Genomic DNA, 14,188 nt, shown 5'->3' with positions numbered 1-14,188 from the left:
TCCGAGTCCTGGGTCGAAACTTTTTACAAATATGACACTTCTTCACATGCGATTCCCCCAAACACTTGAGGTAGCTGCTGTGGGGGGTCACTTACAGGCATAGGCCTGTTACAGTCCACACAGGGCTTAAACCCGGGGGACTGGGGCATGCCTGGAGCGAAGTCCCCGCTGGGACTCTAACTTCTAACTCCTAACAACATTTAACAACTACTTAACACTAACAACTATAAACAAACGATTTACAAGGCCCTAAGGCTCTAAGTCAGAAGAAACGAAATCACTAGCCCTTGCTATGCAAGGAAAGGAGCTCCGACTAACCACCACAGGTGGTAAGAAGGAACTGAGAGGACCTAGGGCTGGCGGGGCCTGATATACTGGCGCATGAGCATGGCACTCAAGGGGGCACCCACAGCTGGTCCTATGGATACCGCCAAGGCAAAAATTTCCAACAACTGCAAACGTGGGCACAGGCCCACCTAGAATGGAATTGACATGAGCAAGCACTCGAAGAACAGAAATATTTAAAACATAATTCACACACAGTTTTGTGATACAAACAGCTACAAATTGGATTGAAAATATCAGGCTAAAGCAAAAAATTCTGGCATTTTATCATTTAATTTTATTAGAGCTTTCAGAAATGTTAGACATTTATAAAATATTCATGCTAACCGTACTAATTTTGCTCAAGATTCTCTTACAGGGTATCTGAACCCTCCTTTTTGTCTAAACTAGATCCAAGAAAGACTTCAGGCAATTATTTTATGCACTGTACCTGGATTTCAAACAGCAGTTTACAGACAAGCTGTAAATCTCTGGTAATACTGTTATCTTCCTCCTATCCATCCTATTATAGATTTTTACAGGGTTCCATCTACTAGGAAGCAAATTAACAATCAAAGCCAGGATAAAAGGACCCAGCTCACCAACTTCCAACTGGAGCTAAAACTTCTAAAGTAATTATCAGAGGGGTAGCTGTGTTAATCTGTAGCCACAAAAACAACGAGGAGTCTGGTGGCACCTTAAAGACTAACAGATTTATTTGGGCATAAGCTTTTGTGGGTAAAAACCCACTTCTTCGGCTCCGTGAAGTTTTTTACCCACAAATGCTTTTTTACCCATGAAAGCTTATGCCCAAATAAATGTTAGTCTTTAAGGTGCCACCAGACTCCTTGTTGTTTTTCTAAAGCAATGTCTAACTCCTCAATATATAAATGAAAGCAAAATTCATCACCAAGGAACCCCTCAATGGAGGATGAGCAAGACTACAATAAGCCATTACAAGTCAGTAATTTTCCTATGTTATTAAGTTTCTTTGTCTCTGCATCCTACAATGGAGTCAGGGTGGATAAAAATAGGTTAATTTTTTTTAAAAATCAGATTGTTGAATTAAATAAAATACATTTTTCTTTAAAATAACCATTTAAAATTGAATTTGAAATTATGATAACTGGTAGTTCTGCATCCTCTCACACCTAGTTTTTATTAAGAAATTGGAAGAGGAAAACAAGCTTTCCTGCTTTTTCAACTCCCAACTGGTTTCTTTACTCTGAATGAACCAATCACTGAATTGAACTAGCTGAAAAAGCTGCAATGAAGAAAATATTCTCTCTGGACCTACAAATAGTTGACAAAAGCTGGTTTAGCACTTCAACAAACTCTGTTCTAGTAGCTTCCACCAGTTCAGTGGTTTAATGTAAAGGATTTTAATGATGATTGTAAGTTAGGCCGTAACATAGGTTCTAAAGTATGAAGGACGTGGGGACCAGAAACAGCCAGTTCATTCTCTAACCACAGATACTTATATTGTTTAATAAATCAGTTGGTTTTAAATGCAAAACATTGTTACTTGATTTTTTTCTTATGTATCAGCACATAAGATTGTTTAGTAGTTAAATAAAACTGTTTAAAAAATTTTTTTTGGCGCATTTGAAGTCCAATTTTCATCCAGTTTGACACAAATCCTGAATTAAAGAATCAAGTAAATAAGAAACGTGTTAGTCACATTTTCTAACAAAATAAATGTAAAAAATATGAATCTGAATAAATGTATTTAAGCTCTATACTTGCTTAAATTTAAATTTAAATATATGTAAATAGATATAGCATATCCCCTTGGCTAGCTAAAGAAATACCAAATTTAGTATACAGGCTATATTTAGTTGCAAATCAGCATGTTTTAATGGTTGCCAACTGATGATTTAAATCAATTTGATTTAAATGTACCCTGAGCAGAGGTTGCAAGAAAGGATTCCAGGATCTGCCAGAAGCGGACTTGTTACCCAAAGGTTGTTTTGTATATGGCTTTGTGGTCTTAATAATAGTAGAGAGCACAGTAATGAAGTCTGAAGTATCTGAACAGTTTCTAGAAATTCCAGGTTTAACTTAGTTATCCTCATACCAATAGTAGGATCTTGTCCATGTGGCCAAAGACAGTAAGATTTCATGACAAATGAAGCATGAAAGACACCATGAGGGGGAATGATGTTCAAACTCACACCTGAGAAGAAGGGACAGCCCCGCAGCTGTTAAGGTACAAGATCCTGGAACAAATTTTCCTCGACATCCAGACAGAAAAGCTGCACCACCCTTGGAGAATCCTACTTACAAAACCCACGGTGGTAGAAGATTTTCTTCCCACAGTTTCCAAGAGCTCTGTGGCAAAGTAGTCCATGTGGGTGGGGAAGGGCTCAGCAACTTGCTGACTGGAGAGAGCTCTTGGTGATACCATTATTAGAAGGGGACAGCAGCTTACATTAGAACCAAATCCTGGGATGGGGCTATATGTGTGTGTGTGTCATATCCCATATAGTAAGAGAAGGTTCCATCATTCCATACGAGATTAGGGCTGCTGTCTCCCCTCCTCCAAACTTTACCTTGCAGGTCAGAGAAGCTTTGGGGGAAAAGAACCTTGACTCATGGAGTAAGGGGGGGGAAAAAAAAAAGCTTAGCTATGGAGAGCCTGCATTCGGATACCAGCCCTCTGATTCAGCAGGATCAGAGCACCTGGAGATGACCTAAGGCCTGAATACAGGCTTACACACTTTTAAAGGCAGGATGCATGCATCCAGTCCTTGGTAGAATTATTGAATCAGAACAGGAGTCACCACATTCATAAGGGAGGAAGACTGGAGGAGGCAGCAAAAATACTAAGATGTGTAAGGAGGAGACTCTCTCCAGGAGTCTGTTTTGCAACTGGGTTGAAAGTCAACCAGCAAACTGAGAGAAATTCCCATCTCTTCCACTTACTTCACATTTTCTTCACATCTTTTTTTCCCCCTAGGGAAAGGCCAAAAATGTTAATATTAGTATATAGGTTGCTTCCTATATACTAACCGCTTTTCCTCCTGGTCTCCAGTGCAAGGACTACATTGCAGAATGGGGCTGGGGAGAGAACCTTTATGACAATACTGTATATTTGTGTGTACACCCGCCCCCCCAATAGTTTGGGACTGATCTGAACTGTGAATGGCCTTCCCTGATGTACATGTGCTCCATCCCTCTATCAGCTTAATGATTTCTTTTGTTTGGGAGAAATAAGAGTCCATTTCCTCCCGTCTATCACCATGATATTCTCGTGCTGTTTTTGGACAATATGTGAAATCAATTTCATTAAGACGTTCTTCAGTTCAGCAAGATATAAAAACCAATAGGTTATCTGGACATTTGTCAAAGGAAAGCATTACCACATTTCACACAATAGGCCTACTTGCCTAGCAGTCCATTTTCAGTCTCAAATGCAAATTTGACCCTCTCTACTTGTAAAGGGTCTTCAAGAACCTGTGAAGAGAAAAAAAAAGGTTGGTAGAACTTAGTGTTATGTGAGAGGTACTTGCAAGGTGGTCTCCATTATAACCATGGTCTCAGGTTCTTCAGATTTTTGTGTTATAAATTATAGAATTGTAGGACTGGAAGGGACCTCAGGAGGTCTTCTAGTCCAGTTGCCTGTACTCAAGATACGACTAAGTACTATCTAGACGAGGGGTGGGCAAATTTTTTGGCTTGAGGGCCGCATCGTGTTTTGGAAATTGTATGGAGGGCTGGTTAGGGGAGGGGGTTGTGGCCTGGCCCCCACCCCCTATCTGCCCCCCTGGGACTCCTGCCTCATCCAACCCCCCCGTTCCCTGATGGCCCCCCCGGAACTCCTGGCCCATCTACCCCCCCTCTCCCTGACTGCCTCCCACCACCCCATCCAACCCCATCTCTCTTTCCTAACTGCCCCCCCCCGGACCCCACCCCCATTCAACCCCCCCTGTTCTCTGCCCTCTGACCGCTCCAACCCCTATCCACACCTGTGCCCCCTGAGCAGCCCCCCGAACTGCCCTGCCCGCTATCCAACCTCCTCGCTCCCTGCCCCCTTACCGCACTGCCTGGAGCACCAGTGGCTGGCAGCGCTATGCTGTCACCACCGCGCAGCACAGAGCACCGGATCCAGGCTGGGCTCTGCAGCTGTGCTGCCCCAGAAGCTCGTAGCCCTGCTGCCCAGAGCATTGTGCTGGTGGCGGAGCAAGCGGAGGCTGCGGGGGAGGGGCTGGGGGTAGCCTCCCGAGCCAGGAGCTCAGGGGCCGGGCTGGATGTGGCCTATGGGGCGTAGTTTGCCCACCTCTGATCTAGACCATCTCTGACAGGTGATTGTCTAACCTGCTCTTAAAAATCTCCAACAGAGATTCCACAACCTCCCTAGGCAATTTATTCCACTGCTTAACTATCCTGACAGTTAAGAAGTTTTTCCTAATGTCCAACCTAAACCACCCTTGCTGCAATTTAAGCCCATTGCTTCTTTTCCTATCCTCAGAGGTTAAGAAAAACAATTCTTCTTCCTCCTCCTTGTAACAACCTTTTATGTACTTGAAAAATGTTATCATGATCCCCTCAGTCTTCTCCAGACTAAACACACCCATTTTTTCAATCTTCCCTCACAGGTCATGTTTTCTAGACATTTAAATAATTTTTGTTGCTCTTCTCTGGACTCTCTCCAATGTGTCCACATCTTTCCTGAAATGCGGGCACACAGAACTGGACACAATACTCCAGCTGAGGCCTAATCAATGTGGAGTAGAGCAGAAGAATTACTTCTTGTGTCCTGTTTACAACACTCCTGCTAATACATCCCAGAATGACGTTTGCTTTTTTTTGCATCAGTGTTACACTGTTGATTCAAATTTAGCTTGTGATCCACTATGACCCCCCGATCTCTTTCCGCAATGCTCCTTCGTAGGCAGTCATTTCTCATTTTGTATGTGTGCAATTGACAGTTCCTTCCTAAATGGAGTACTTTGCATTTGTGCTTATTGAATTTCATCCCATTTACTTCAGAACATTTCTCCAGATCATTCTGAATTTTAATCCTATCCTCTAAAGCACTTGCAACCCCTCCTAGCTTGCTATTGTCTGCAAACTTAATAAGTGTACTCTCTATGCCATTATCTAAATCACTGATGAAGATACGGAACAGAACTGGACCTAAATCTGATCTCTGAGGGACCCCACTCATTATACCCTTCCAGCTTGACTGTGAACCACTGATAACTACTCTCTGGGAATGGTTTTCAACCAGTTATGCACCCACTTTATAGTAGCTCCATCTAGGCTGTATTTCCCTAATTTGTTTATGAGAGGGTCATGCAAGACAGTATCAATAGCTTTATTAAAGTAAAGATATACCACATCTACTGCTTTCCCATACCTCCACTCCCATCCACAAGGTTTGTTATCCTGTCAAAGGGCTTGTCTACACTGGGAAGTTGTCGACAAAACTTTTGTCTTTCACAGGCACTTAAAAAAGCCTCCCCCCGCAAAAGAGAAAAGTTTTGCCGACGCAAGTGGCAGTGTGAATGCGGTTTGTTGGCAGGAGCGCTCTCCTGCCGACAAAGCTAATGTCACTCCCGGGGCTGGAAGTATTTTGTCAGCAAAAGTGCTGACAAAGTACCGAAAAAGAGTGTTTATACATGCTGACTTCTAGCGACAGCTGTGTGGTGTAGACAAGCCCAAAGAAAACTATCAGGTTGGTTTGATATGATTTGTTCTTGACAAATCCACACTGACAGCTACCTATCACATTACACAAACATCACACTAGGTGTTTGCAAACTGACTGCTTAATTATTTGCTCCATTATATTTCCAGGTGCTTTCCAAGAATTTAAGATGACTAGTCTATAATTACCTAGGTCGTCCCTATTCCCCTTTTTATACGTTGGCACTATATTTGCTCTTTTCCAGTCCTCTGGAATCTCTCCTGTCTTCCATGACTTTTTAAAGATAATCGCTAAGGGCTCAGCTCTTTGAGTATCCTAGAATGTATTTCATCAGGCCCTGGTGACTTGAAGACATCTAACTTGTCTAGATATTTTTTAACTTGTTCTTTCCCTATTTTAGCTTTTGATTCTACTTCATTTTCACTGGCATTCATTAACTTAGATGAATGCCAGTTAAAGTGCTACTAAACTTTTTGGTGAAAAACAAACAAAGTCATTTAATACTTCTGCCATTTCCACATTTTGTTATTGTTCCCCTTCCCCCGCCCCCACTGATTAACGGGCCTATCCTATCTTTGGTCTTCCTCTTGCGTCTAATGTATTTGTAGAATGTTTTCTCATTACCCTTTATGTCTCTAATTTAATCTTGTCAGGTGCCTTGGCCTTTCTAATTTTGTCCCTACATTCTTGTGTTATTGTTTATATTCATCCTTTGTAATCTGATCTAGTTTCCACTTTTTGTAGGACTCTTTGATTTTCAAATCGTTGAAGATCTCCTGGTTAAGCCAGGATGGTCTCTTACCATACTTCCTCTCTTTCCCATGCAGTGGGCTAGTTTGCTCTTGTGCCCTTAATAATGTCTTTTTGAAAAACGGTTAACTCTCGAACTGTTTTTCCCCTTAGACTTGCTTCCCATAGGATCTTACCTACCAACTCTCTGAATTTGGTAAAGTTTGCCTTCTTGAAAACCATTAAATTTACTGTGCTGTTTTTCCTCTTACCATTCCTTAGAATCATGAACCCGATTCTCTTCAGGTCCAAAATGAAAAAAACAAGACTTGTAGCATTTCACTGACTATTGCAATACTGAGTAAGTAACACAGCATACAATAGACTAAAACCCTCAGCTGAAAGGAGGAAAGATTACAGGATGTTTGTGTCAGAACAGTGACCACCATAATAATGCCTTCCTTCAGTTAGGTACTTAAACGTAATCCAGCCTGCTTGGGCGGTGCTTCATATACAAGTCTTTACTCTTCACTTACCAATATCTCATGAAGTAACTGGAATATGTTCTTCAGTTCATGAGGGGGGGCAATTTCCAGCTGGTTCTGTATATTAGAAATACAAAATTCATCGGATGGCAGAATACACACCAGCATAATATTGATATAATTCAGTAATAGTTCAAAATATACCAGATATTTAACATTCCTTGCTTGTAGTTTACAAAAAACTGTTAGAACTATTGATTTGAACCTTAAATCTTAAAAATATTTAAAGCCCTTGGAACACAACCGCAAGTTCAAAGCCTGGAACAGACCATACGCTGAAAATCTACTTTGATTAGCTTTGTACCTTGATGAAATGTAGCACGGTGAAGGAAAAGTGCTCATTACAAAAGCAGCAGTACACCACCATCTCGATGAGAACTGACAATGATCCAGTTAGCTCCCGTAACGCATGCATCACCTAATGGAGAAATACATGTATCATTTCAACACAGCTATAGTGTTATGGGATTTTTTTTTTAAGTATCCTTCAGGGCTGTAATTTTGCTTCCTACCCCACGGTGGCCAGGTCAGTCCATCCCCAATAGCATTCCATAACATTGCTGCTTTCCATCTCTGCTAAACTTGCCTTCAACAATAATTTGGCTTGCAGCCCACTTATGAACTACGTTATTGAAATTTTCCAGTGTAAAAAGGCTGAGTTGATATTTTCTGATGTGTGTTCCAAAGGCTAAAATGTTTGTTTTATTTCTCAAGTGTAGTGGTATTTCAAAGAACCAACATAACACCAGCTTTTAAACACACAAGTTGTGGAGATATTTAGCACAATAGCTACCTCCAGTAAGTAAGGCTTCCCCTCAGACAGGAACAACAAGGTTTCCACTTCTTCATGGAGGGACAGAAGTGGACCTGAGGCAGTGATACTAAGAGGTGGACGCTGTTTAAAGACACCAGGAGCTAAAAGAAAAACAGAACACACAACACACGGATATAACACTGTTCTGCACTTCAAAAACCATCATCATTTCTGTGACAACGTTGGGTTTGCTGCAATCTCTGTTGATAGCAAATAGTTTCCAAGAACCTTCATCCCAAGTGCTGCACCACATACAATACGCATCACCACACAATCACTTGAGCACAGAAAATGAACTATTTATTACGTTGTCAGCATCCTAGTGACAACTTAAAGTGCTAAAAGACCACAGCAAATGAGTTTACTTAAAAGTATCCAAGGTTAATGTATGTATCTCAAATTTTAACACAATCACTACCACCACATTCAAGTGTTACAACAGAACTTAGCACCTTTCTAGTACTTTAAAACCTCAGCCCCATCGCCGAGTTTGGCAAATTTAACAATTCTGTTCAGTACTGAAAGTTTTCTTTCAAATGAGGGAGGGGGTGTCTCTAAAGTCCCACTTCAAGCACTGAGGATCCCAACTTTTGTCTTTTTATCCCTTCTACAGCACTTAGTTTAACAGGGGTGTCTTTCCAGCGGCAGATGGCTGGATACTTAACTGCTTATTTAACTTTACCTAAGAATTAAATATCCTTTTGAAAGGCTTGGAAGGGATATGGAAAATGCAAGCAAAGTACAAAGTTGAAAGCTGGTCGTGTCTGGTACATGGTCCAGACTGGAGTGACATGGCTTAATTCACTCATGCTGGTAAAACTCTCTTGGATACGTGGATGACAGGGTGCTATGAAAATGATATATTCACACATTCCTAGAGTGCCAGCCATATTTTTAGTTCACCCTGGTATTCAAGTATCTCTACATGTACACAAATGAAAAACACATGGGCTCAGCTGTACCTCTCACACACACACAGTTATTTTCAATGTTCGAGGTAATTTTATTTCCCTCAATGATGACAAAATTAGTTCCCTCCACAAATGTAAGCTCATCTCAGCAAAGTGCCATATAAAAAGTGAAAGGTTACTCTTACCCACATTCCTCTGTGAGGAGACATCAGAGTGCAAAACAAGTAGTGCCACAGTATTGTGAAGGAATCCAAACTCCCGTGCTTGTGCTGAACTCCACCTGCGGTTCTGTTTGGCAAAGCATGGAGCAAAATATACATCACTCCCTACTTACATTGGTAGTAACACATTCAAAGCCAAGCATCTATAACTTTTTCCTCTCTGGATGCAGTGAAACCTTCCTGTACTACATTAAATAAAAACCCACTCAAACCATCACAGCTATGAAACATCAATTCATTCAGACAAAGGTGGGGTTTAAGCACAGATTTAAAGGAAAATGATAAAATAATCAGAGGAATACACCTTTTTAAACCTCATGAAAAGTCTGTCCTCTGACTTAAGCATATGAAAAATATGGGAATAGTCGACCTAAGCACACACGACATGCATGCCATTTAGCTGTTACCTGGTTATTTTGCCGGTTGGGGCCAAGGAGAAAGTTGATCATATGCCTTAAAGCAGAATGTCGGAGAAGAAGATTGCTAGCCCTTATACCCTGCTGTCAAAAGACAGAATGCAAAGTTACATTGCTGTACAGATACAGAATTACATTTTGCAGCAGCAAAAGTAATTTGCTGTACAGGCTAGACTCTAAATTCCCTACTTACGAAGAAAGTGTTTCTCTATCAATAAGCTACACCCTCACATAGCAAGAGCACTGAATAAAGAATGCTTTATGAAATTCCACTTTAGTGGTTTGTAAGCTTTGTGTGGCTTTAAAACAATTAGAAACCATGCTGTGACATACAGCACCATCCTCTCCGCTATTCAGCTTCCCACCGCAAACCTTTCAGCCTATTTCTTTAAATATTGTCAAATTATTGCATTTAGACTTAAGCAACACAGGCAGGGTTTAACATGTATACATTGCTTGTATTTCTATACTCTTCTGTCCCAATCTAGTGTTCAAAAGCCATGTGCTTTACAGAGATAGGTGTTTTACTCATTTGAATTCTGGAAAGTTCTCATTACCACTGTTTTCTTAAATAGGTTATAGAGTATCCATAACCAGTTCCTTTTCTCATGTCCTTTTAAATTAAAATAATTTGAAAAGCTATTAGTTCATTTAGTTACCTTGTGTACAAAGTTGTTGAACAGGAAAAAGTACTGTGCACAGTTTTTACAGTTCTCGGGAACATCTTTATCCAACAGAGCAAGTAGCACCTCCATTAACTGATGTAGACTTTTTAACTGTCAAAAAGTAATATTTAAATTAAAGTGGCAATTGACTACTGTATAAATCATTTAAAACACCCCCTATTAAGGTTGAGGGCTAGTTAACATCACTGTGTTTATATTCAGATTTACTTATTGTGATGAGAACAATCGAACCAGGAGGACACAGTCAAAACCTGCTTTCCCCTTTCAGACAGTAATATTATGTACATTCTGAAAATGAAAGTATCAACTTTCAGCAGAACTTGCTCAGAGAAATGCAATTTGGCTAGCTTTGTCTCAGGGGGCCACTGAGCAGACTTTCCTTATAGGCTTAATTAGACAACTTCCTAAATGGTGGCGCAAAGGGGAGGAACATCCACCTCCCCAGGAGAGATTTATCTTAATCCATCACACAGAAGCGTTCACTGAAAAAGTCAATATACAAAGTTAGGAAATTAATTTCCGCTGTGAACCGTAGTCTGGCAATTAAGACTAATTTAAAAGCCCATTGGCAACGCATGGAAATATGCTATGAGCACAGAACGGTGATCATATTTTCTCAATTTCTCTTACATCTCAAGGACAATTGCATGAGAGTAGGTCTAAATTAATCTTTCCCACCCGGGAAAAAACACACTTTAGAAACTACTTCGTTTCATATTTTCTTGTGGTTTTTCCCTTGTGGTATTACTAGGGACAGTTGCATGTAAGCAGGAACATTGTGAAAAAGCTCACCTACTGAGGTGCTCTCACCCAAAGTTAATTGCATTTATATTCACTCCAGGGTACTATACTATGCTGATGTCAGAGACTTCTGACGTCAGATAAGGAAGGAGAAGCAGTTGCAGGTAACTCTTCGATTCTGAATGTGTGTGTACCAGTCTTGGTAATATCAAAAGAGAATAAACCAAAATATGACAAAGAATGATTTCCAAACAATGTTTTTCAAAAAAATTTTGTGGGGTCAGAGTCTCTTTGAGACAACAAACCTGAATGTTATTTATATATTTTTACAGGAAATACTGTGTTTTAACTAAACTTGAGCCCTTAAAATTGATGATTGATAGGCGATCCTTCGATTTCGAGGATGATCTCTATCTCTACCACGGATTTACATATGGGTCCTGAGATGACTCAGGAGTCTGATCCTGGAACGTCAAATCCGCCTGCAGTAGGTACACATTTTGTGGCAGGTCAGAGGCCTGCTGGGTGCAAGTTATTTCTTTTTCCTTCCTCCTCTCTCTTTTCAACTTCGAGGGCAAGGCACTTCTCCTCGAAGTGGGCCACTGTCTGATGGAGGATATGGCGCCATTGGGGTCGGTTGGTAGCTTGCTCTTCCCAGCTTGTGATGTCCACATCAGTTTTCTTAAGCTACGCTTTCAGTGTGTCTTTGTAGCATTTCCTCTGACCACCATGGGATCTTTGACCATGGTGAGCTGAGAGTAGAGGACTTGTTTTGGGAGATGAGGGTCTGGCATTCACACACAAGGTCCAGCCCTGCGAAGCTGGGGCATGAGGATCATTGCTTCCATGCTAGTGACACTGGCTTCAGCGAGGATGCTGGCGTTAGTGCAGCGATCTTGCCACTTGATGTGAAGGATCTTCCGGCAGCATCGTTGGTGGTATCCCTCCAAACTCTTGAGGTACTGTCTATTGGTCACCCAGGTTTCGCATCCATAGAGGAGTGTAGGAACAATAATGGTCTTATAGACCTGGATCTTGGTGACCTGCTGTAGATCATGGTCCGTGAAAACGCATCGGAGCAATTTCCCACTGGATCCTGTGGTGGATCTCACTCTCGATTTTTGCATTTTGAGAAAGTTGGCTACCAATATAGCAAAAGTGCTCAGATCTCTCCAAAGTCTGACCCTCGATGGTGATTTGTGGTGGGTCATGTGCAAGGCCTCAAGCAGATTGATCGAGCACTTTAGTCTTCTCAATATTCAGTGAGAGTCTAGGCTTCGGTAAGCTTGTGCAAGAAAATCCAGGACAGACTAAAGGTCATTCTCAGTGTCTGCGAGAATGACACAATCATCAGCATACTGAAGATCAGTAATGGACGCCCTGAAGACTTTAGACTTTGAGTGGAGACGCTGAAGATTAAAGAGCCACCCATCCATTCTATATTGAATGTCAACTCCATTGGGTAGGTGATCTTTAACGAGGACCAAAATGACTGCTAAATAGATGGAAAACAGGGTTGGGGCAATAACGCATCCTTGCTTAACCCCAGTTCTTATGACAAAAGGTTCCATCTCAAGGCCATTACAGAGAACTGTGGCAGTCGTCTGATCATGGAGAAGCCTTAGAAACTTAATAAATTTTGGAGGGCAGCCAAATTTGGCCAGCACCTTCCACAGGACTTCACGATTGACAGAGTCAAAGACCTTTCTCAAATTGATGAAAACCATATACAGGTCCTGATTTTGCTCCCGAGACTTTTCCATCCTCTGTTACCTTAAAATTAAGGTGCATGTCACTCCCCAGCAAACTTAACTGCTATTTACGTACAGATAGAGGGCTGAGATCCCATGATGTGTACCAGACATTCAAAATATGCAACTTGGGACTCCAAGACTGGGGTACACTGCATTATCGTGGCTAGAGGAAAGGAGCATGAAGACATTCAAGAACTGAAGAACGATGGAGAATGAGGTTATTAAAGCCTTCTACTTTGGTCATTAATAGAGGTGCATGGTATTTTCTGGCAATACAGTGCCAGCTATAACATTACAAAAATCAATACACTAATTCAAAATTAAATATCACTGACCTTATCCTGATAAAGCAAGGCACCGTCTAGAGTTTTTTCAAGAATGGTGGCAACAGCGATTCGCACCTCTCTTACACTGCACTCCAGCAGGAAAGTCCTGGAAAATACACAATGAAGCTGAAGGGAGCTTGGGATCAAACCTTTGGTTTGTCTATGCTACTACTTCATGCTGAAGTTTGGCATTTGGCATGTAAAAGAACAAAAGCTGAGGCTTGAGTTCATGTTTGCTCCTATTGCAATTTCCAATGTTTTAGTGCATTTGATCACTTTAAAAGACCTAACTGAAGTTATCGTACAATTCATAAGAGACAACTATACATATAGCATCAACATTCTTCAATCAGCGCTTTTATACATAGCATACAGTATGGTTGCATAGCAGATTCCTAGCATATGTTCCAGGCCACTCAGAAGTGATTAAATGGGATCTTTCCTCAACTTCTGAGAGCTGGCACACTTTCCTCACCCAGTGGTCTTCACCAATGGATGATCTTATACACGGCATGATTACCATGCAATGTTCTCTAGCAATAAAAAAATCCAAGCAGCAATTTCATAACAGCATAACTACCACCATCACCTCCTCTCCAACATTTTCCATCTTTGATTACACAACAGGTGCCCTGGAAATGCCTAAACACTAGATATTTCCTTTTCTGATCAAGAACCAGCAAACTTACTTCCTGATATGAAATCCAAAATACCCCAGAGCATATAGGTAATTCAGAGAGAACTCTGTTTAAACACTAGCGAGTTTGATGCAGAAAAACAAAAAACCATTCAAAAAGTTAGGGGTTCTCTCAACTAAAATTACGGAAGGAACGTCAACCTTGAATTTCCTTGCCTCATTTAGTGATGATGATTATTGCTAGTTAGCTGGAAATATACTACAACGATCAGGTGATTCATGGGAATACAGTAGGATAGCTGAAGAGCTATTTCCTCAAAGTAATTATGATTCATCATCTAAATATTTAATACAATTAAGAAAATGCTTAAACTTAGATCATGAAGCTTTCTAATACATTGCAATATGTGCTAAAAAGTTAAAAGAGCCTT

General features: G+C 40.9%; 1 protein-coding gene across 1 annotated transcript in view; it reads right to left on the bottom strand.

Annotated features, from left to right (window-relative positions):
• USP24 (ubiquitin specific peptidase 24) overlaps window positions 1–14,188 on the bottom strand; it is a 106,863-nt gene that overhangs the window by 6,613 nt on the left and 86,062 nt on the right. The window contains exons 55-62 of the mRNA XM_054036574.1: window positions 13,130–13,226; window positions 10,273–10,389; window positions 9,605–9,697; window positions 9,162–9,264; window positions 8,045–8,166; window positions 7,556–7,669; window positions 7,243–7,308; window positions 3,714–3,780 (exon numbers count right to left, since the gene is read on the bottom strand). Of these exons, the coding sequence (XP_053892549.1) occupies window positions 3,714–3,780; window positions 7,243–7,308; window positions 7,556–7,669; window positions 8,045–8,166; window positions 9,162–9,264; window positions 9,605–9,697; window positions 10,273–10,389; window positions 13,130–13,226 (779 nt within the window). The remainder of the gene's footprint in view (window positions 1–3,713; window positions 3,781–7,242; window positions 7,309–7,555; window positions 7,670–8,044; window positions 8,167–9,161; window positions 9,265–9,604; window positions 9,698–10,272; window positions 10,390–13,129; window positions 13,227–14,188) is intronic.

This window comes from Malaclemys terrapin, chromosome 8 (assembly GCF_027887155.1).
Source record: "Malaclemys terrapin pileata isolate rMalTer1 chromosome 8, rMalTer1.hap1, whole genome shotgun sequence".
Classification (NCBI taxonomy): domain Eukaryota; kingdom Metazoa; phylum Chordata; order Testudines; family Emydidae; genus Malaclemys; species Malaclemys terrapin.
The sequence above is the reverse complement of the archived record's forward strand: the minus strand, read 5'-3'. Positions and strand labels throughout refer to the sequence as shown.